The 22,130-nt window shown below is 49.1% G+C and overlaps 1 protein-coding gene across 1 annotated transcript; it reads right to left on the minus strand.

Annotated features, from left to right (window-relative positions):
* Positions 1-112: 112 nt before the first annotated feature.
* Positions 113-21,790, minus strand: LOC123170762 (uncharacterized). Its single transcript, XM_044588533.1, has 2 exons — positions 21,610-21,790; positions 113-1,162 (listed from the first exon to the last, which is right to left on the minus strand). Exons 1-2 carry the CDS (start codon positions 21,788-21,790, stop codon positions 633-635), a joined length of 711 nt encoding a protein of 236 aa, XP_044444468.1. The 3' UTR covers positions 113-632.
* Between the last annotated feature and the right edge of the window lie 340 nt (positions 21,791-22,130).

Below are 22,130 nucleotides of genomic sequence, written 5' to 3' on the forward strand. Positions count from 1 at the left end.
GTACGTAGAAATTCAGCAAGAAAAAGGGATAGCAACAGGAGTAGGAGTTCAGGACAGAGGTGTGCATACCATTTCTGATGTAGATATCAACTCCAGATGTTTAGCATTATAGAGAGCTCCAAGAAGCACAGTCTTGCTCATTCCGTCATTGTAAGCAAGACAATTCCGACAGCTAGCATCATTAGCACCACAAAAAAGCCCATCCTCATAATTATGACAGGTATCTTTGTAGTCACACCCAAGCCTCACAAATGCAGTCTCTAACAATGGCGTGCTTTCAAGCAAAGGGGTTTTGTCCTGAAAGCCATCCAGTGTAAACGAGATGAGGCAAGGGGTAGAGATACTGATCCGGTAATACATATCGGAGCTGCAACCAATGATGCTCAAACGTTTCAGAGACCGGGACACTATCTTCTCAAGATCAATGTGGGACTGCTTCATCTTCAGATCCTCCAATGCCGGGCAGGAAGTAAAATCAAGAAAGGCCCCTTGCAGGCGCACGCCCTCAAGGTCTAGTTCCCTCAGATGCCGTGAGACAAGAGGCGGCTCATATAGGTTGAGAAATAAATTGTCACAGAAATGAACTGTGAGCGAACGAACTTTGCACAGGATGGCGAAACGGGTCCAGAGGTTCACGTAGGGCACGTCCTCTTGCGAGAACTCCGAGATCTCGATCTCAAATGTAGCTCCGCGTGCCCACGCAGGATCAGCAGATGGTCCACGAACTTCCGGAGCTCCTGGACGGTATCCACGCCCTCAATGCCGACGATGCGCAGGCCGGTCGCCGACTTCCAGAGGTGGCGCCAGCGCCGGGCGAGCACGGACGTGCGCACGGCCTCCTGCGCGGGCAGAAAGGAGAGGAGGTGGTGGATGATCTCGTCCGGGAGGTCGCCGATGCGGTCGACGGCGGTCGATCTAGGCGATTTCTTGTCCTTTCTCGGAGCCGTCGGTTCTGTTGAAGAGGCGGACGAGGTAGCGGTGGACTGACGAGCGCAGAGCCAACGGACGGACGACAGAGCTAACGACGGCACGACGACGAGGAAACCAGGTTCGGAACGGCAGCGTCGCTCTCGTGTAGGGCGGCTCGGGCGAAACCCTAGCCGCTGGCAGGGTTTTTTCTCGCGCGAGATCCGCAACCGTAAATATTGCCTCTGCTCGTTTCCTACTGTTCAATTTTTATTATGCATCTAAATTTATATACGCTCAAATATAATCGCAAATTCTCAATACAACTTTTTATGGGTAATGTTACTCAACGAACGTTCGCTAAGGGTGCATGGCAAAACGGAAGTTTTGCGGCAATTTATGTGTTGGAAGCATAGCGATTCTTTCAAGCAAACACGGCAATTTTCACAGCAAAAACCTTTGTTTGCCAGAATTTGCCATGTGTTTTTGAAGAATTTGACATGTGTTTTTTAAAGAATTTGCCATAAACACATTTGCAATTGCCATGCCACACGACGAACGTCCTGAGTATAGTTGACTTGGCCTTGCAAAGTGTCCTAACACTCCTGAAAGAAGACCCTGCGCTGCCTCGGGCAAGTGTCTTCACACTCCAAGGTGGAAACCGAAGCTTCCATGTTCGAAGAGCACCCGCATGCCATTGAATCGCAAGAATAACCATGAGGTAGACTCGTAGGCCTAGGGTTCATCCTCAAATCCTCACTCTAGGGCCAAACCGCGAACGTAGGTTTGTTATAGTTGCCATGTAGGAAACATCGACAAAAAAACAGATAGTTGCCGAATTACCCCTCCTCTTGAGCATAGCTGTGGGTAATTCCCAATGCGGATAGTGTAACATCACTTTGGCTTATTTTTGTAAGGTTACTCTTATGCCATCGGACATGTAAATAAGGCTAAGGATGCCACCATAATCTACCAAGGGGCGTGAAATGGTAAATATACCGAACTTACTTCTATAAATAGAGAGGCAGTGGTGAAAGGATCTGAATGTCTCCTAGGGTGGAGTGAATAAGCGATCTATTAACTATTACAAATTTGAATTTATCCTAATGTGAAATTAAACAAATCGGATAATTTTCAATCACAACACCTAAGTATGCACTCTTCTTTCAAGACAATCCGTGTCCGGGGACAACCCCATCACCCACCACGCTGACAATTCTACAATTCGTGTGCGATAGAGATTTGGAACTTTGTGCGATGACCCAATCTACTGTAGTGAGAGTAAATAACATGCATGCTACCATTAATAGTACGGGGTTGTGGTGCAACATTGGTGCACCCCAACTACCAACTCACATTTGTATTGGATCCCTCTGTCTATGTGAAGTACAAAATTAGTGAGCGGTTTACTCTAAAAATCATTGTTAGAGTAAGAGAGGGCTTTCCTACTTAGTGAGGAAGACATGCTTTAGAACAAAAGGTTGAGGACGGAGCTCAAAGAGCAGCGATAGGAAGAGAGATGATGCAAGAAAATGTTGCCCAACCTCAAATGGAAATACAAGCGGGAATTCAGCAGCCATTGGAGAAAAACGCGTGTGCGCGCGCGCGCACACACACACAGAGACAGACAGACACACACACACACACACACACACAGAGAGAGAGAGAGAGAGAGAGAGAGAGAGAGAGAGAGAGAGAGAGAGAGAGAGAGAGAGAGAGAGAGAGAGAGAGAGAGAGAGAGCACCACAATAGAGGATCTTCTCTCACAGGAAGCCTAGGTCATGTCGTGCCAAGCCTCAGTGGCGTAAGAGAGCCAGCCTGAGGACTCCCAACTCTCGACGATAATGCATCTCCTGGTCTAGATGGCATCACGGCCAGATAAAGTGCAAGCTCCTTGTTTGGTGGTACGCTTGCATATGAAGGGGTTGTTCCCCTATCTGATGTGGAGTGGCACGCTGCATAGTGTGCTAGTACAACCAGATTTTGTGAAGTGTTACGTGGATAAGGTTATTCTTGGCATTGAGGAGATCCCTTTACCTTTTTATCGTGTAAGAGAGGATGATGAGTAGAAGACCTTCATAGATGCACAATTACTTTATGTTGAGTGAAAGAAGATGGAGATATTACTCTTAGAGGAGATCCATGTGGCAAAACCACGAGCGACTACTTCTCGAAGACATGTTGAATCCGAGCTGCTCTACTTGTCGTAAGTACTCCTGTCTTGGTTCTCCACATAAGCTTTCGCTCAGCACCCCGGGGGACATCCCATTCACCGACCCGAGGTCCCTTCAACTCAACAGACCAATGCATCGATTGCTGATCAATAGCCCGTGGCACTGCCTGCTAAGCATGCAGATGCAGTTCAAGTTAATAAGTAGGTCGATGCATCATCCGGTGATCAGCAGACCGTGCCACCACCTCTTCAACACGTTAGTGTAGCACTCATTAATCAGTAGCCAGTGGCACCGCCTACTCAGCTGGGCGCGACACCGGCACTGCCCCCACAGTGGAAACTCGCAGCAAGAGTACTGGTCATAAGGCGACGAAGCCTGTGGGCAAGCAAAAGAAAAAACAATAAAAACCAAAGAGATCAAACGGAACACCAATGGGATTGATCTAGAAGTGTTGCTCACGATGAGGATCGATCCACAAAAGCTAACCGATCCACATTTTTATTATGTTTGAAGTGCTTTGTATTTCGGGTGAATCTTTATAATAGATCTGACACTTTCACAAAAAATAAGGATGTTGATACTTACGTCTTAATATAAATGGTTTTATGCATTGCAACGACGCATAAGCCGAGAGGTATTCCCTCCTTTTCAAAAGTAAAAAAGCTGGAAGTGCAATAATTGTGTGAGCAGAATAGTGATGGATCGTTACAGCCGTTGGTCGTATAGCTAAATGGATGAGTAGCTATAGAGATATGTAAATGTGACATGCCATGGCACGGCAGGCCGGAAGTAAATGTGGACCAAGGAATATATGCATTGGCCTAGCCATAGACAGAGAGGATCGATCCAGCCCTCCGAAAACCACTCCGATCTCTTTGCCTATGCATGTAGACAGTGCATGCTCTCGCTGGTCAACATGCATGCATGCATGGTCTTTTCTCCGGTGCCGAAGGCAGGCTAGGCAAGTGGCTAATTTACCCAATGAGCAGGCAGCGACACGCACGTCACAAAATTCTCAGTCTCATCACGACGGCCAGCAAGTAGTATTTACCCACCGAGTATCTCGGGTCGATTGCAGCTGGGGACACCAACGGCCATTAGCGGTTACGTACCACTTGCTACACTTTAGCGACTGGCTGGAGCAAATTAACGACTGATGAGAGAAGATAAAAAGCGAGATGTAGCTGGTAGTCCTTCGATCTTCGTCACTCCTTCCAGTTAAAGCCATGCATAGCCTTTTCTGGGGGAGACGAAAGGCGATGGAGAAGGAAGAAGTAGCCGAAGCTAGCCAGCTGGCCCGGCCATGGGTAGTTGAGTACGTACGTAGGTAGTGGAACGGAATTGCCATCGTAGTGGAATGCGTGGAGGAATTAGTGGAGACAACAGGCAGAGGAAAGGAAAAGCTAAGGGAAGAATTGGTGAGGAAGAAGTAAAGGGGATGGTGATGATGACGGTGTGATCGATGCAGTGTCGGAAAAGTGGGTGGATGATCCCTGGAATATCCGTTTCCATCATTGGGAGGGCAACGGCGCCGATGAGGCTGGTTGTAATGGGGAGTATCATATACTAGTATCATGCATATGATACTAATGTATAATACTACCTCCCTAATGCATAATATTATATATTAGTATCATGTAGTATTTTATTTATTGCCATGCATAACACATAGTATTAGCATAGCATTTATTAAGATACGGTATCATGCTCAACGCTCTTTTTGTTCATTTAGTTTTATAACACCTCATCAAAATTATTTAGTTGACATACTAGCTATGAACTAATATTACAACCAGCCTGATGGATGGGTCGAGGAGCGGCTAGAGCTAGCTAGCCAACCAACGTTGCACCATGCATGAGCTAGGTTGACCAGCCCACGGTGATGCTTAATAAAGTATCCGCGCGTGTTTACCCATGGTCTTTTTTTCCCGGAGGGATTGTTTCCGTTGTTTGTTTAAACTTGATGAAGGCTCATGCGCTAGCTGAATATGGCCGTGCAAACGATCCGTCTCTGTGGATCGAGGCACCACCAAGTTTCATTGTCAATTCCTTGACGGACGATGTATCTGTTATTTAGTTTAATAAAGCTAGCCATGAAGGCCTTCTCGTAAAAAAAAAACTTGATGAAGGCGACGCCGCTGCCACGCTGGGGGGCAGGTAAGCGGAGACAAGGGAGCATTGATGGAAGGCGACGGAAATGTACCAAATTGCAACCAAAACTCAAGTTGTGTGACCAGTTTGTGTCATTTTTCAAGCTGTTGTATGAACCTGTACCCGCTATGTAAGTTTGTGTACTATAGATGCAATTGTCTCTATTTTGAATCCATTTGAAATACTAATTTTTCATTAGACGCCCTATGTACATGGTGGAAGAAGTGCTCACCACAGTTACTCCTGCACCAACCGATCATGCATGGTTCGGGTCGGCAGGTTAGGCCTGCCAACGTGCGACCTGTGCGGCGCTGCATACGTACGGGCCGGGAGGGTCCGATCCAGGTCCAAGCGTTCGGATCCGATCTGATCTGATCTCACGCGATGCGATGAGATCTTTGCCATCCATGCATTGCATGCAGAAGTAGGCTGGCCGGTCAGTGGGTCGGATAACCCTCTCGCTTCGCGCCACGCCACCCGCACGTACGTGGAGCTAGTGCTGCCTTACCAATCGTGACGTGATCTGGCCGTCCGTGCTGTTGGCTGTCCCTGCCCTTTTTTTTTCTCATCAATTCAGAGAGCTTTATTCAAACCAAAGCATTGCAAGGACAATCAGCCAACAAGCTAGTCACTAAGGGCATCTCCAACGGCAACACGCAAATTTTCTCCTTCATCCATGCGCGGACACGGATACGGGAGCCATCCATCCAACCATAGCCGCATACATCCGATCTTTTTATTTCAAGTCCGCACGATTAAATAGCCGCATGCAACGGGTACTGATGAGGACATAGACCTGGGGTAGGGTAATAGGTCTGACCTATACGTCCTACCTAAGATCCTTGTCCTAAAAGCAAAGAAGTTCAAGAGTAAATAGAGGGGGCCCAACAAAGGTGTCGAGTGCAATCCACTCGACCTACCATTCACTCGGAGACCCCTCCTTATTTAGGTCACTCGACCACTAAACCACTCGACGTGCAGAAGACCTAAAGCCACTCCGCGCAGCAACGGTCGTGCGTTTACTCATATACTTAATGATCATTTATAGCACTTTATTACGGACGTTACCTGTAACGCTCTCTCTTTATGTACATTGAACCCTGTGTAACGGAGGGGAGCTGGGGTCCTGGCGCACTCTATATAAGCCACCCCTCCTCTGGGACAAGGGTTCGCACCCCTGTAAACACACACATACATAATCCAGTCGACCGCCTCCGGGCTCCAAGACGTAGGGCTGTTACTTCTTCCGAGAAGGGCCTGAACTCGTAAAACTCGTGTGTACAACTTCGCCATAGCTAGGATCTTGCCTCTCCATACTTACCCCTCTATTCTACTGTCAGTCTTAGTACCACGGCAGTTGGCGCCCACCGTGGGGCAGGTGTCTTAGCGACTTATTGCAGAAGTTGCGATTTTTTCGATCCCCATCATCATGGATTCCGGCGGAGGATTGACCGAGGGCCGCGAGATCCGTCTCGGCGCGCTCGTGTTCGTCGCCGACGACTCCGCTTGGCTCGAAGAGGCTCCACTCGACGTCGAGGCGCTCCCCGTCCGCGGGGCGACGCACTTTCGTGCATGCGTCTGTGGCGTCCTTCTTCGACAGCCGTCGACTCAGTATCGGTCGGCTCCTGTGGCGTCCTCGCTCCCCGCTGGTCGCCGGCGCAAGCGTTCCGGCCGGTCGTGGCTCCAGCGGTGGGTGAGGCACGCGGTGGCCCGCCAATCGGCCACCCCGCAAGTCGCGGCAATCGAGCCCGACGAAACTCTCTACGGCCTGTTCGACTGGTTCCGTCGAGACTGCATCCGAGTGCGACAGCAGTGATCCTGCGGCGGAAGTCCTGATGGTCAACGGACCGCGCAGTCCTCCTGGCTTCCCCCGCGACGACGGTGGCGATGGCGGCGGCGATCCTTCGCGCGTCCACGAGGAGTACCGCCCGAGCCCCTCTCTTCGCAGCAGAGGGAAGAGCTTCGCCGCCGTAACATGGATGCACTTCACACTCCTATCATTGGAGAAACCCCCGAGGCCCGGGCCTTGGAGGAGGCGCGCTTGGCCAACTTGGCCGAGCGCACTCGACTGGAGAACCTCCATCACGCACTCGATGAGCGTGCTCGGCAGCGGATTCCTGAGTCCAGTCGACGACAACTTTTTCCGCCTCCAACTCAGGTATACCGAACTCCGATTTAGAATCTCACAGCTGCAGCCCGAATAGCAGAGTCGATTCAGCCTTCCCAGACAGAAGTTGGCAGAGGTTTGATGCAGATCCGGGCTTTACTCCGGGCAGCTGGAGAGCAGAACACAACAGTGTCTCAGTCGCGGAATAGGATTCATAGCAGATCTGTGATGGCAGACACAGTTCAGTCGGCTCACAGCCCAAGATCGCCTCCAAGGCGTGAGGGACGTGGAGATCGGCGAGATCAGTACAAAAACCGTGAGCAGTATGATCACCGACTCGACCACGATGATCGTCGTCGAGTGCCCACGCCTCCCCCAAGGAGTGGGTCATACGTGCCTCGGCAGCACGATGACAGACGCCCTCACAGTGGTGGGCGAAGGATTCCAGTCGACCCCCGAGAGCCGGGCTTTGATGCGAGATCTATTCTCGTTTAGGGTCTGGTTGACAGGAACAGAGCTCACAGAGAAGGTCATGACAGAGACTATCTGACTGGTAGCAGAGTGCATGTCTCAGGCCCAGAGTGTTTCAGCACAGCCATCAGGGCTGCAGTGATTCCTCCCAACTTCAGGTTGGCGACTGGAGTCAGCAAGTTCACTGGTGAGTCCAAGCCTGACACTTGGCTTGAGGACTACCGAGTGGCTGTTCAGATTGGCGGCGGCAATGATGAAGTGGCCATGAAGCACCTTCCTCTGATCTTGGAGGGCTCGGCCAGAGCGTGGTTGAATCAGTTAGCACCTGGCAGCATATATAGTTGGGATGAACTCGCCCGAGTGTTTGTTAGAACCTTTGAAGGTACATGCAAACGGCCAGCAGGGTTAACAGAGCTGCAATCCTGTGTGCAGAAACTGAATGAAACCTTGAGGGATTATATCCAGAGATGGATCACGTTGCACCACACAGTGGAGAATGTGTCAGATCACCAAGCAGTTTGTGACTTCAAGGAAGGTGTCAAGTATCGAGAATTGAACCTGAAGTTCGGTCGGACCAGGGATATGTCTCTGAGTCGGATGATGGAGATTGCCACCAAGTATGCTAATGGTGAAGAGGAGGATCCACTCCGGAGTGGCAAGCACAAAACAGTCGCCCAAGAAACCGGAGGAGGGAATTCCAGTCGAAAGCAGAAGCGCAAAGCCGAGCCAGCTGCTCCTGGTGAAGCCTTAGCCGTGACTCAAGGAAAGTTCAAGGGAAAGCCCAAAGGGCCGTGGAACCCCAAGAAAGTGAAAGATCAAGATGGAAATGATGTGTTGGATTTACCATGCCACATTCACACCAAAAAAGATGAAGATGGTAATTTCATTTACCCTAAACATACCACTCGACAATGTCGGCTCCTGATCCAGCAGTTCCGAGAGAAACAGCCCAAGGAGAAGGAAAAGGAGTCAGACAAGGGTGAGGATAAAGAAGAAGAAGAAGATGGTTTCCCCAACGTCAATTCCACTCTGATGATTTTTGCCGATGTTGAGAGCAAAAGTCGACTGAAAGTCATTAACAGAGAAGTGAACATGGTCACTCCGGCGACACCCAGTTATTTGAAGTGGTCTCAGACTGCCATTACATTCGACCAGTCCGATCACCCAGCACGCATAGCCACCCCTGGGAGGCAAGCGTTGGTGGTCGACCCAGTTGTTGAAGGTACTCGGCTGACTAAGGTACTGATGGATGGTGGCAGTGGCCTGAATATACTTTATGCTGAAACCTTGAAAGGGATGGGCATTCCGATGTCCAAACTCAGTGAAAGCAATATGAGTTTCCATGGGGTTATACCTGGCAAGAAGGCTGAATCACTCGACCAGATCGCCCTCGATGTGGTTTTCGGTGATTCCAAGAATTACCGCAAGGAAAAGTTGACATTTGAAGTCGTGGATTTCCAGAGTGCTTATCATGCTATTCTGGGTAGGCCTGCTTATGCACGTTTTATGGCTCGACCATGTTACGTGTACCTCAAATTGAAGATGCCTGGTCCCAGAGGAGTGATCACTATCACTGGAATCGGCAGAAGGCAGAAGAGTGCTTCTAGAAGGGCTCAAAGATCGCCGATGCACAAATGGCAGTAGTAGAATTGCAAGAGTATCAGAAAAATGCAGATCCGAGTGATTTGCTACGAGCCAAGAAGCCTGCCACAGACTCTGCATTTCGGTCGTTCGGTGAAACGAAGCTGATTCACATTCACCCGACCGATCCCAATGCTGCTCCGACTCACATCTCAACAACGCTCGACAGCAAATAGGAAGAAGCGCTCATCCAGTTCCTCCGTGAGAACTGGGACATCTTTGCATGGAAACCTTCTGACATGCCAGGTGTTCCCAGGGGGCTGGCTGAGCATCATTTGCGAGTCGACCCAAAAGTGAAACCAGTCAAGGAACATCTTCGACGGTCCGCCATACAGAAGAGAAAAGCAATTGGTGAAGAAGTGGCTCGGCTCCTGGCAGCTGAGTTCATTCGAGAGATTTACCACTCCGAGTGGCTCGCCAATGTTGTCATGGTCCCCAAGAAAGACGACTCACTTGTCATGTGCATCGACTTCAAGCATATCAATCGGGCCTGCCCGAAAGATCATTTTCCTCTCCCCCGCATCGACCAAATAGTCGACTCGACTGCGGGGTGTGAGCACTTGTCCTTTTTGGACACCTATTCCGGGTATCATCAGATCCGACTGTATGGACCCGATGAGATAAAAACAGCTTTCATCACTCCATTCGGGTGCTTCTGTTATGTCACCATGCCATTCGGCCTGAAGAACGCCGGAGCCACATTCATGAGGATGATTCAGATGTGTTTGCTCACTCAAATCAGTTGGAATGTGGAAGCATACATGGATGACATTGTGGTTAAGTCACGTAAGGGTTCTGACCTGCTGGCTGACCTTGCTGAAACTTTTGCCAACCTCAGAAGGTATGATATCAAGCTTAATCCATCAAAGTGCACATTCAGAGTTCCTGGCGGAAAATTACTCGGTTCCCTCGTTTCCGAACGAGGGATCGATGCTAACCCAGAGAAAGTTGGTGCTATACTCTGGATGAAACGCCCTGTGCGTGTGCACGATGTCCAGAAGCTTACTGGTTTTTTGGCCGCCTTGAGTCGATTCATTTCTCGCCTCGATGAAAAGGCATTGCCTCTTTACCGACTGATGAAGAAGTCTGATAAGTTCGAGTGGACTCCTGAAGCTGATGCAGCGTTTGTAGAGCTACCCAGCCGGTGCTTGCTGCCCCAATCAGCAAAGTGCCTTTACTGCTTTACATTGCAGCCACTGGACAAGTTGTCAGTACAGTACTCACGGTCGAGCAGGAAGAAGAAGGAAAAGCTTATAAAGTTCAGCGCCCAGTATATTATGTTTCTGAAGTTCTGACTCCATCAAAGCAAAGATATCCACATTATCAGAAGCTTGTTTATGGGATTTACATGACCACGAAGAAGGTTGCACACTATTTCTCTGACCACTCCATTACAGTCGTCAGCGACGCTCCATTATCAGAGATTCTGAACAACAGAGATCCAACTGGTCGAGTGGCAAAGTGGGCGATTGAACTCCTTCCCTTGGATATCAAGTTTGAGGCAAAGAAAGCTATCAAGTCCCAAGCAATAGCAGATTTCCTCGCCGAGTGGATCGAACAGCAACTGCCGACTCAAGTTCACTCGGAGCACTGGACCATGTTCTTTGATGGCTCCAAGATGCGGAATGGTTCCGGCGCTGGGGTGGTACTGGTATCCCCCCGAGGAGACAAGCTCAGATATGTTCTCCAGATTCACTTTGATTCCTCCAATAACGAAGCTGAATATGAAGCACCCTTATATGGGTCACGTATGGCCATTTCACTCGGCGTCCGTCGCCTCATGGTCTACGGCGACTCAGATTTGGTAGTCAATCAAGTGATGAAGGAGTGGGACGTCAGAAGCCCAGCTATGACTGGTTACTGTAATGCAGTGAGGAAGTTGGAAAAGAAGTTTGAGGGGTTAGAACTCCATCATATACCCCGACTGGAAAATCAAGCAGCTGATGATTTGGCAAAGATAGGTTCCAAGAGGGAAGCCATTCCCAGCAATGTGTTTTTGGAACACATTCATACACCTTCAGTTCAAGAAGATCCTTTCACTGAAGAGCCCCCGCAGCCTAAGAGTGCCACAGATCCGACTGAAGTCGAAGTCCCAGCCGTGGTTGACTTGATCATGGAGGTTTTGGTCATCACTCCCGACTGGACAGTGCCGTATATTTCATACATTCTTAGGAAGGAACTCCCAGAGGATGAAGAAGAGGCTCGAAAGATCGTCCGTCGATCCAAAGCCTTTACTGTGATAAGAGGACAGTTGTTCAGAGAAAGTGTGACTGGAGTCTGCCAGAAATGCATAACACCAGAAGAAGGTCGAGTGATCCTCAGTGACATCCACTCGGGGACCTGTGGTCATCATGCGTCCTCTCGGACCATTGTGGCCAAAGCATACCGAGCAGGATTTTACTGGCCACGAGCAAACGAGATGGCAAAAGAAATAGTCGACAAGTGCGAAGGTTGCCAGTTTTACTCCAACATGTCTCACAAGACTGCGTCGGCCCTGAAGACCATTCCACTCGTCTGGCCCTTTGCTGTTTGGGGATTGGATATGGTTGGACCTCTGAGGACTGGTAGGAGCGGCTTCACTCATGTGCTTGTAGCAGTCGACAAGTTCACCAAATGGATTGAAGCCAAGCCTATCAAAAACCTTGAAGCCAGTACTGCTGTCAGTTTCATTAGAGAGTTAACATTCAGATATGGTGTTCCACATAGTATCATCACTGACAACGGGTCGAACTTTGATTCTGATGAGTTCAGAGCCTTCTGTGCTTCTCAAGGTACTCGAGTCGACTATGCTTCAGTCGCCCACCCCCAGTCGAATGGACAAGCTAAAAGAGCAAACAGATTGATCCTCAAAGGGCTGAAACCCCGACTAATGCGTGATCTCAAACATGCAGCAGGAGCCTGGGTCGATGAACTTCCATCAGTGTTGTGGGGACTGAGGACAACTCCCAATCGGTCGACTGGCAGAACTCCATTCTTCTTGGTTTATGGAGCTGAGGCTGTACTTCCGAGTGACTTGCTCCACAATGCGCCCCGAGTCGAGCTTTTCTCAGAAGATGAAGCAGAACAGGCACGACAAGATGCAGTTGATCTCCTGGAAGAGGAAAGAGAGATGGCTTTGATCCGGTCGACCATCTATCAGCAAGACCTGCGTCGATTCCACGCCAGAAATGTGAGGGGTCGAGCTTTCCAAGAAGGAGACTTGGTTCTTCGAGTGGATCAGCAGAAACCACACAAGCTTGCTCCTGCTTGGGAAGGCCCCTTAATCGTCACCAGAGTGCTCCACAACGGAGCATACCACCTTTACAACGTCGAGCACAAGAAAGATGAGCCACACGCTTGGAACGCGGAGCTGCTCCGCCCCTTTTACACTTAAGTTTTCAGGCCGATGAGATGTAATAAGAAATACCTTTGTAGTTGGTTTATCAAAAACAAGAGTTTTACAGTCTTCTAAAAAGATTGTCGTTGCTTATATTTGTGCCTAAAATCTCCCAGTGGGTGACTTAGCCGCGAATTTGTTTCGCCTAAGTTTATAAAATCCTACCGAGTGATGAGCAAGCCTCTCACTCGGGGGCTTAGCTGCGAATCCGTTTCGCCTAAGTTTATAAAATCCTACCGAGTGATGAGCAAGCCTCTCACTCGGGGGCTTAGCTGCGAATCTGTTTCGCCTAAGTTTAAAAAATCCTACCGAGTGGTGAGAAACCCTCCCACTCGGGGGCTTAGCTGCAGTCCAGTACTCGCCTAAGTTTGAAAAATCCTACCGAGTGATGAACAAGCCTCTCACTTGGGGGCTTAGCTGCAGTCCAGTACTCGCCTAAGTTTGAAAAATCCTACCGAGTGGTGAGCAGCCCTCCCACTCGGAGGCTTAGCTGCAGTCCACCACTCGCCTAAGTTTGAAAAATCCTACCGAGTGATGAACAAGCCTCTCACTCGAGGGATTAGCTGCAGTCCAGTACTTGCCTAAGTTTAAAAAATCCTATCGAGTGGTGAGCAACCCTCCCACTCGGAGGCTTAGCTGCAGTCCAGTACTCACCTAAGTTTGAAAAATCCTACCGAGTGGTGAGCAACCCTCCCACTCGGAGGCTTGGCTGCAGTCCAGTACTCGCGTAAGTTTGAAAAATCCTACCGAGTGGTGAGCAACCCTCCCACTCGGAGGCTTAGCTGCAGTCCAGTACTCGCCTAAGTTTGAAAAATCCTACCGAGTGGTGAGCAAACCTCCCACTCGGGGGCTTAGCTGCAGTCTAGTACTCGCCTAAGTTTGAAAAATCCTACCGAGTGATGAGCAACCCTCCCACTCGGGGGCTTAGCTGCAGTCCAGTACTCGCCTAAGTTTGAAAAATCCTACCGACTAGTGAGCAACCCTCCCACTCGGGGGCTTAGCTGCAGTCCAGTACTCGCCTAAGTTTGAAAAATCCTACCGAGTGATGAGCAACCCTCCCACTCGGGGGCTTAGCTGCAGTCCAGTACTCGCCTAAGTTTGAAAAATCCTACCGAGTGGTGAGCAACCCTCCCACTCGGAGGCTTAGCTGCAGTCCAGTACTCGCCTAAGTTTGAAAAATCCTACCGAGTGGTGAGCAACCCTCCCACTCGGGGGCTTAGCTGCAGTCCAGTACTCGCCTAAGTTTGAAAAATCCTACCGAGTGGTGAGCAACCCTCCCACTCGAAGGCTTAGCTGCAGTCCAGTACTCGCCTAAGTTTAAAAACTCCTACCGAGTGGTGAGCAACTCTCCCACTCGGAGGCTTAGCTGCAGTCCAGTACTCGCCTAAGTTTAAAAACTCCTACCGAGTTGTGAGCAACCCTCCCACTCAGGAGGCTTAGCTGTAGTCCGGTACTCGCCTAAGTTTGAAACACACCCCTATCCGCAAGGACGGCGAGGTGCAGGTCGACTGCAACCTTCTCCTCGGAGCTGCGCCACAAGTACAATGTACGCTCCATCCTTATCCGCAAGGACGGCGAGGTGCAGGTCGACTGCAACCTTCTCCTGGGAGCTGCACCACAAGTACAATGTACGCTCCATCCTTATCCGCAAGGACGGCGGGGTGCAGGTCGACTACAACCTTCTCCTTAGAGCTGCGCCACAAGTACAACGTATGCTCCATCCCTATCTGCAAGGACGGCGAGGCGCAGGTCGACTGCAACCTTCTCCTCGGAGCTGCGCCATAAGTACAATAGCTGCATCTCAAGTACAAAGATTATTCCGAGTGAAGAGCAAATTCCACTCGAAGGCAAACACAAGCATATTCAGAGATAAACCAAGTTCAGATAAATCCTAAAGTTCCGGACGACGGATCAAAAGTATTCGAGCATCAAGCCCGAAGAAGTTTAACGATTACACAACCACTCAGCATTCCGAGGCAAATAAAGGTGGAGCATAATGTTTCTCGATCACGCGTCAGGAGAAGGACTGGCTGGGTCGCAGAAACTGTTAAGGTCTATGCTGTCTGCAATGCGAGTGGTGGCGTCAAGGAAAGTTTCCATGAAGGACTGGAAAGTGTGCCTCTTTGTGTTAGCAACCTTGAGCTCCGCCAGCTTGTCTTCTTTGACGTCTTTGCAGTGCACTCGGACCAGGGACAACGCGACATCAGCGCCACAGCGAGCAGATGACTTCTTCCATTCTTGCACTCGGTCAGGTATTTGATTCAGTCGAGCCATCAGAGACTCGAGGTCTTGAGACAGTTCCGCCTGAGGCCAGAGTTCAGCATCAACCCGAGTCATCGCTGCCTTCAGGCGGGCAAGATAAGCAACCGCGTTGTCCATGCAAGATTCCAACCGTAACACATTCATCACAACATCATCCTTGACTGGACAATTTATGGGATCGAGACCTGTCTCGACCCGCCCAGTTTCCGCTTCAAAGTCTTGGCAAAGCTCTGCACAGTTGAGTAAATGGTGAGCCGATGATATAATCAGGCCTGACAGTCGACTGTAATAAGTCAGTCAATCACCAGTACCTTCAAGTTTTAAGACCAGCTTTGCAGCAAGCTGGCCCAGATAAGACTCCAACTCGCCCTTCTTGGCCTTGAGGCTCCCAAGCTCGTCAGTCAGCTTGTCCTTGTCTTTCTTCAGTCGCTCGACCTCCCGATTGGCGTCAGAAACAGCAGTCTTCAGTTTTGAGTTCTCTTCTTCTAGCTTGCCGACTGAAGCAAGCTTCTTGTCAGCAAGCACCGTTTTCTCTCGCGCTTCCTTCTGTGCAGCAGCAAGATCCATATCCTTCTTCTCCAAAGCCTGCTTCATTTTCTCTAAAGAAATAACATTCTTCAGACGGGCTTGGAGTTGACGGTTTTCACTACATACATCTGCTCGAGTGGAGTCACTCGGTTCAAAAAGTGGAAAGGAAAAGTGCCAGCAGTGAGATAGATAGTTGACGATTGGTTACCTCCCATGGCAGCTACTTCATCACGAGCAGTCTTGAGATTCTTCCTGGCCAGTTCCAGATCAAGGTTGAGGCTGATTTGTTGCTTGTTCAGTGTAGAAAGTTGAACACCAAGATCACAAGATTTCTGCGGTCAATACATAAGACATGTCAGTCGACTGAAATAAAAAGACATCACTGCGACAGTTACTCTAAGACTACCACCGAATCAAACATTCAACGGCAGTCTCGGGGACTACACCCAGTGGGTGCACTTAGCGTGCCCCCACTGGTTTGAGTAAAAACACTCGGCATGGTCTGCCCAGCGCGAGTTGTAAAAAAAAGGGGAGGTTCTCAGACCATAGTCGACTGCCCGTAGTCAACTATGATCTCGGGGACTACACCTAGTGGGTGCACTTAGCGTGCCCCACTGGTTCTGGTTCTGGTTCCATTCGACCTGGTCCACCCAGGCCGAGTAAAAAATTTCAGATTCTCAGACCACAGTCGACTGCCCGCAGTCAACTATGGTCTCGGGGACTACACCCAGTGTTTGCACTCAGAGTGCCCCCACTAGTTCAAAGATTCAATTCAAGTCGACCCAAATTGACTTATACAATTTCAAAATAGTCGCACCCCAGTGGGTGATCAGACAAAAAAATATGGTCAATCAGAAATCAACTAACCTGGACATTGCTCTGCAGAGCAGCTCCGGCGTTGAAGGCCACCTGACTGGCCTCATGCACCACTTTCATTTGCCCCATCACAAGGTTCAACTGAAGAAGAGCTTCCTTGGCGGTAGTCGGTGGGTCGTCCGGGGTTTGATATGCAGTGAAAAGCGATGATGGCAGAGCAGTTGAAGCAGCTGCTGGGTCTGATGCGTGGAGTTGTATTGGTGCAGCAGAAGTCTAAGCAGCTGATCCTGATGGGGAATCAGTCGACAGCGGGATAGCGAAAGTGACGTTGGTACGAGCCGGATCTGTCGATCGCTCGATTGCCGTCCCAGGCATCACGGTCGACTGAGGAACCTGGACCTCAGGCGCTTTCCCGCTCAGTTCCTTGTCCCTCCTCCTCCTTCCCCTCAGCCATACTTCTTCTTCATCGTCCGGGAGCACAACAACGTCCCGTGGAACTGCAACAAACAGAGAAAGTCAAAGAGATTGCTGACAAACAATCCAGTCGTGCAAATAAATTCGAGTCGGGCAGACTTACTGGCTTTGGAGGTAGCTGCGTTGTCGGTTTCCTTGTCGTCTGGGGTCTTGTCGATATCCATATCTGTCGCGGCCGAGGCCGGGCTGTAAAGGTTCATCATCCACTCAGTCAGTACAAGAGAATCGGTCGGAACAAGAAAATACGGGAAGAACATTTACCCAGAAGCAACAGGAACGTCCATCTTGATTCTAGGCAAGGTCTTCCGAGCCTTCGAAGGATTGATCTTGGGCTGCTTGGTGACCTTCTCAGCCAATTCTGGAGTCGAAGACCGAGCGCGCTTTTGAGATGGAGCACTTGAGGCCACAGCCTTGCCGCGCCCGCCTGCGGGATCATGGTTCTTCTTGGATCGACGTTCGGAACGAGGTGGTGAGTCGGCTACCTCCTCATCGTCCGACTCATCGCTCTCATCTTCATCATCGTCGGCTGGTCACTCCCACTCGCCGCTCTCCTCCGCGCTGTCCTCGCCCTCATGGTCCTGCTCCAGAGCTTGTTCGCCATTGGGCATTGAGTACATCTCTGTGTAAATCTACAAAACAAGGAGCCGAGTTGAAATCAGTCGGATCAACAAACAGTCAGAAAATACATCCAAATTCAATCAGTTGTAGTGGCCAAACCTTGTCTGGCTGGTTGCTGTCGCTGAAAGGGTTGACTCTCCTGGCGCCCCTGGGGTTGTCCTTGTTCCCGATGATGCCCCTCAGCCACTGGGCCACTGTTTTGGCCGCCACCTCCTCCGGATGAACCCGAGCGGTGTCATCAGCCCCGGAGTACATCCACATGGAGTGGTCACGAGCTTGGAGTGGTTGAATGCGCCGACTGAGGAACACCTCCAGCAGATCCATGCCGGTGACACCTTGGTTGATCAGTTGAACTACTCTCTCGACTAGCATGCCCGTCTCCACCTTTTCCGCGGCGGTCACTTTCAACGAAGATGGAGTCTGAACACAATCAAAAGAGAAAGGGGGAAGTCCAGTCGACTGGCCTGGGGTCACGATATCCTGGCAGTAGAACCAGGTCGACTGCCAGCGCCTGACTGACTCAGGAAGAGTCATCAAAGGGAAGGAACTCCTCTTCCTCTTCTGGATACCCAGACCCCCACACATCTGGATAACATGGGTTTTCTCGTCGTTCGAGTTCGCTTTCTTCACTGTTTGGGAGCGGATGGTGAAAATGTGCTTGAAAAGACCCCAGTGCGGTCGACACCCCAGGAAATTCTCGCACATGGATACGAATGCAGCAAGATATGTGATGGTGTTGGGAGTAAAATGATGGAGTTGAGCCCCGAAGAAATTCAAGAAACCTCGAAAGAAGGGGTGTGGAGGAAGCGAGAAGCCGCGGTCGACATGAGTGGCGAGTAGAACACACTCACCTGGTCGCGGCTGCGGCTCCGTTTCCCCCTCCGGCAGCCGCGCAGACTCATGGACGATCAACCCTAACTCGGCCATATCGTCCAAGTCTTCCTGCCGAAGTGAGGATCGGATCCAATCTCCCTGGATCCAACCCGACGGCATCCCCGAGCGCGATGAAGATCCCCGATTCATCTTCTTGCTTTTCGCCGCCCCCGTCGCCTACTTCGCGCGTTCCAGCGCCGCCGTTTTCTCCTTCCCCATGGCGGCGGAGCAGCGGCGTGGAGAGTGGAGAAGCTGAACGAGGTGAAGGAGCAAGAGGAAGAAGAAGGAGAATGAGCACGCACAGTGCGGACGCCTCGGCCTCGCCGCTTTTAAAGGCCTACTTCCGAGTGGCTGACGCGTGGGCCTGGGCGATCCTGTCAAATCCCTTAACAGTCGCACACGGGATACGTGGCGAAAAAGGTGGTGCGGAAATCGAAACGTCCTATTTATCTACTCCGGTTACCACGGCGCGCTCCGCCTGGCGCGCTTCCACCAAAATTTCAAATCCCGCGAAATCCGGGATCCTCTACAACCGATCACGCCAAAGATTCCATGTCAAGGATAACACTCGATGGGTGACGTTATAAAAACCAGTCGGCAATTTCTGAATCGATCAAGGCGACTGAAACGAAGCCGAAGTTCCAACAACTGGCCTCCATTTGGAGATGAAAGTGAGAGTCAAAGCAAGAGTCAAAGCAAGGTCAACTTCAACCTTCTTTTCACTCGGACCTCAATCCATTCGGGGGCTAATGATGAGGACATAGACCTGGGGTAGGGTAATAGGCCGGACCTATACGTCCTACCTAAGGTCCTTGTCCTAGAAGCAAAGAAGTTCAAGAGTAAATAGAGGGGGCCCAGCAAAGGTGTCGAGTGCAATCCACTCGACCTACCATTCACTCGGAGACCCCTCCTTATTTAGGTCACTCGACCACTAAACCACTCGACGTGCAGAAGACCTAAAGCCACTCCGCGCAGCAACGATCGGGCGTTTACTCATATACTTAATGATCATTTATAGCACTTTATTACGGACGTTACCTGTAACGCTCTCTCTTTATGTACATTGAACCATAATGGGGGCACCATGAAGCATATGACAAGAACATTTAAGCCTAACCCACTTCCTATGCATAGGGATTTTGTGAGCAAACAATTTATGGGAACTAGAATCAACTAGCATAGGAAGGCAAAACAAGCATAACTTCAAGACTTTCAACACATAGAGAGGAAACTTGATATTATTGCAACTCCTAGAAGCATATGTTCCTCCCTCATAATAATTTTCAGTAGCATCATGAATGAATTCAACAATATATCTATCACACAAAGCATTCTTTCCATGATCCACAAACATTGAATTTTTACTACTCTCCACATAAGCAAGATTCTTCTCATTCGGAATAGTGGGAGTAAACTCAACAAAATAACTATCATGTGAGGCATAATCCAATTGAAAATTAAAGTCAAGATGACAAGTTTCATGGTTATCATTATTCTTTATAGCATACATGTCATCACAATAATCATCATAGGTAGCAACTTTGTTGTCAAAATCAATTGGAACCTCTTCCGAAATAGTGGATTCATCACTAAATAAAGTCATGACCTCTCCAAATCCACTTTCATCAATATAATCATCATAAATAGGAGGCATTCTATCATCATAATAAATTTTCTCATAAATACTTGGGGGACAAAAAATATCATCTTCATCAAACATAGCATCCCCAAGCTTGTGGCTTTGCATATTATTAGCATCATGGATATTCAAAGAATTCATACTAACAACATTGCAATCATGCTCATTATTCAAAGATTTAGTGCCAAACATTTTATTGACTTCTTCTTCTAACAATTGAGCACAAGTTTCATTTCCATCATTTTCACGAAAGATATTAAAAAGATGAAGCATATGAGGCAACCTCAAATCCTTTTTTTGTAGTTTTCTTTTATACACTAAACTAGTGATAAAACAAGAAACTAAAATATTCAATTGCAAGATCTAAAGATATAACTTCAAGCACTAACCTCCCCGGCAACGGCGCTAGAAAAGAGCTTGATGTCCACTACGCAACTTTCTTCTGGTAGACTCGTGTTGGGCCTCCAAGCGCAAAGTTTTGTATTGTAGGACAGTAAAAAATTTCTCTCAAGTGGATGACCTAAGGTTTATCAATCCATGGGAGGCATAGGATGAAGATGGTCTCTCTCAAACAACCTTGCAACCAAATAACAAAGAGTCTCTTGTGTCCCCAACACACCAATACAATGGTAAATTGTATAGGTGCACTAGTTCGGCGAAGAGATGGTGATACAGGTGCAATATGGATGGTAGATATCGGTTTTTGTAATCTGAAATTATAATAACAGCAAGGTAACTAGTAACAACTGCAAAACAGGCCCGCAGAACTCCAAATGCCCTCTCGACATCCTTTCTAGCTGCTTCTTGACTTTGGGCAAAGTGAGCCTTTTTCTGGCCAACTGGGCTTGAGATGATGCTGACAAAGGTAGCCCATGGAGGATAGATACCATCAACCAGATAGTAGTCCATGTTGTACTCATGTCCATTGACAACATAGTGGCAAGAGGAGCTTTTCCTTCAGCCGGCCAACAAACAACGATAATCGTTGCAGCACATTGATGTCATTGTGAGACCTGGGCATGGCAAAGAAAGCGTGCCAAATTCAAGGATCTTGCGATGCAACTTCTTCAAGAATGATGGTGGGCTTCTTAACATGACCCTGAAATTGCGTTTGTAAAGCATTCAGACAGGTCTTCCATTTTCAATGCATGCATTCAAGAGATCCAAGCAAACCTGGCCACCCTCTTGCTTCTGAGATTGCCAAGAGCCTCTCGGTGCCTGCAACAGTTGGTTCTCTAAGGTATTGAGGTCCTAACACCTCGACCATGGTAGTTGAAAACCTGACCATCGCATCTCCGCATGTGCTCTCAGACATTGGTAGGTACTCGTCCCACGAATCAGCGGCCGTGTCATATGCAAGCATCCGGAGTGTGGGTGTGAACTTCTGGTAACCAGAGAAGCCAATCGTTCCCATGGCGTCCTTCTTCAGGATGAAGTAGTCATCGTAGGACCGGACGCCATGGTACAAATGATCAAAGACAATCTTGCGCATCCGAAATCACCGACGAAAATGGTCAGCAAATAGTGTATCGGTGGAAATGTAGTCGGCCATCAGTGTGAAATGGCCGCACACCCTGTTGTGGTTGAGCACTCATGACCCTTGATAGAGCCCTTGAAACTGAGAACATGCTCCTTCGCGCGTCTCCAATGACCGCCTGCATCATCATCGTCTCATCGGAGTACTCCTCCTCGTCTGACAAGCCAACCGGCGACTCAACATACTGCTCGTATATGTACTCCAAATCAGAATCCATTGCTTGAAAGAAGAAGGGACAACATTTTTTAGCTCTGGCGAATCATTGAACAGTTGCCGGGCATGGTGGGAATAGCAGTAGCGGATTGTACCTGGCCGGGCGTGTTGGAAATATGCCCTAGAGGCAATAATATTTGTATTATTATATTTCCATATTCATAATTATAGAGTTTATATTCTATGTTATAACTACTATGATCCTGGAATATGCGATTCAGTGGAAAACTCATATGCACGCGTGGAATGACAAACGGTAAAATAAAAGGTTCCTAGTCTTGCCTCTAGTACTAGCTGAAGTGTTGTTGGTGAGCACATTTTCCGGATCTTAGGATATTGTTAAG

The sequence above is a fragment of the Triticum aestivum genome, chromosome 7D, assembly GCF_018294505.1.
Source record: "Triticum aestivum cultivar Chinese Spring chromosome 7D, IWGSC CS RefSeq v2.1, whole genome shotgun sequence".
Lineage (NCBI taxonomy): Eukaryota > Viridiplantae > Streptophyta > Magnoliopsida > Poales > Poaceae > Triticum > Triticum aestivum.

Bases quoted from the DNA above. Each gene is read 5' to 3' on its own strand.
- LOC123170762 (XM_044588533.1), bottom strand. From the start codon at position 21,790: ATGGATTCTGATTTGGAGTACATATACGAGCAGTATGTTGAGTCGCCG. The intron at 1,163-21,609 runs GTGTGCGGCCAT...ATTGAACAGTAG, and splicing joins GAGTGCTCAACCACAACAGG to GAAACGAGCAGAGGCAATAT.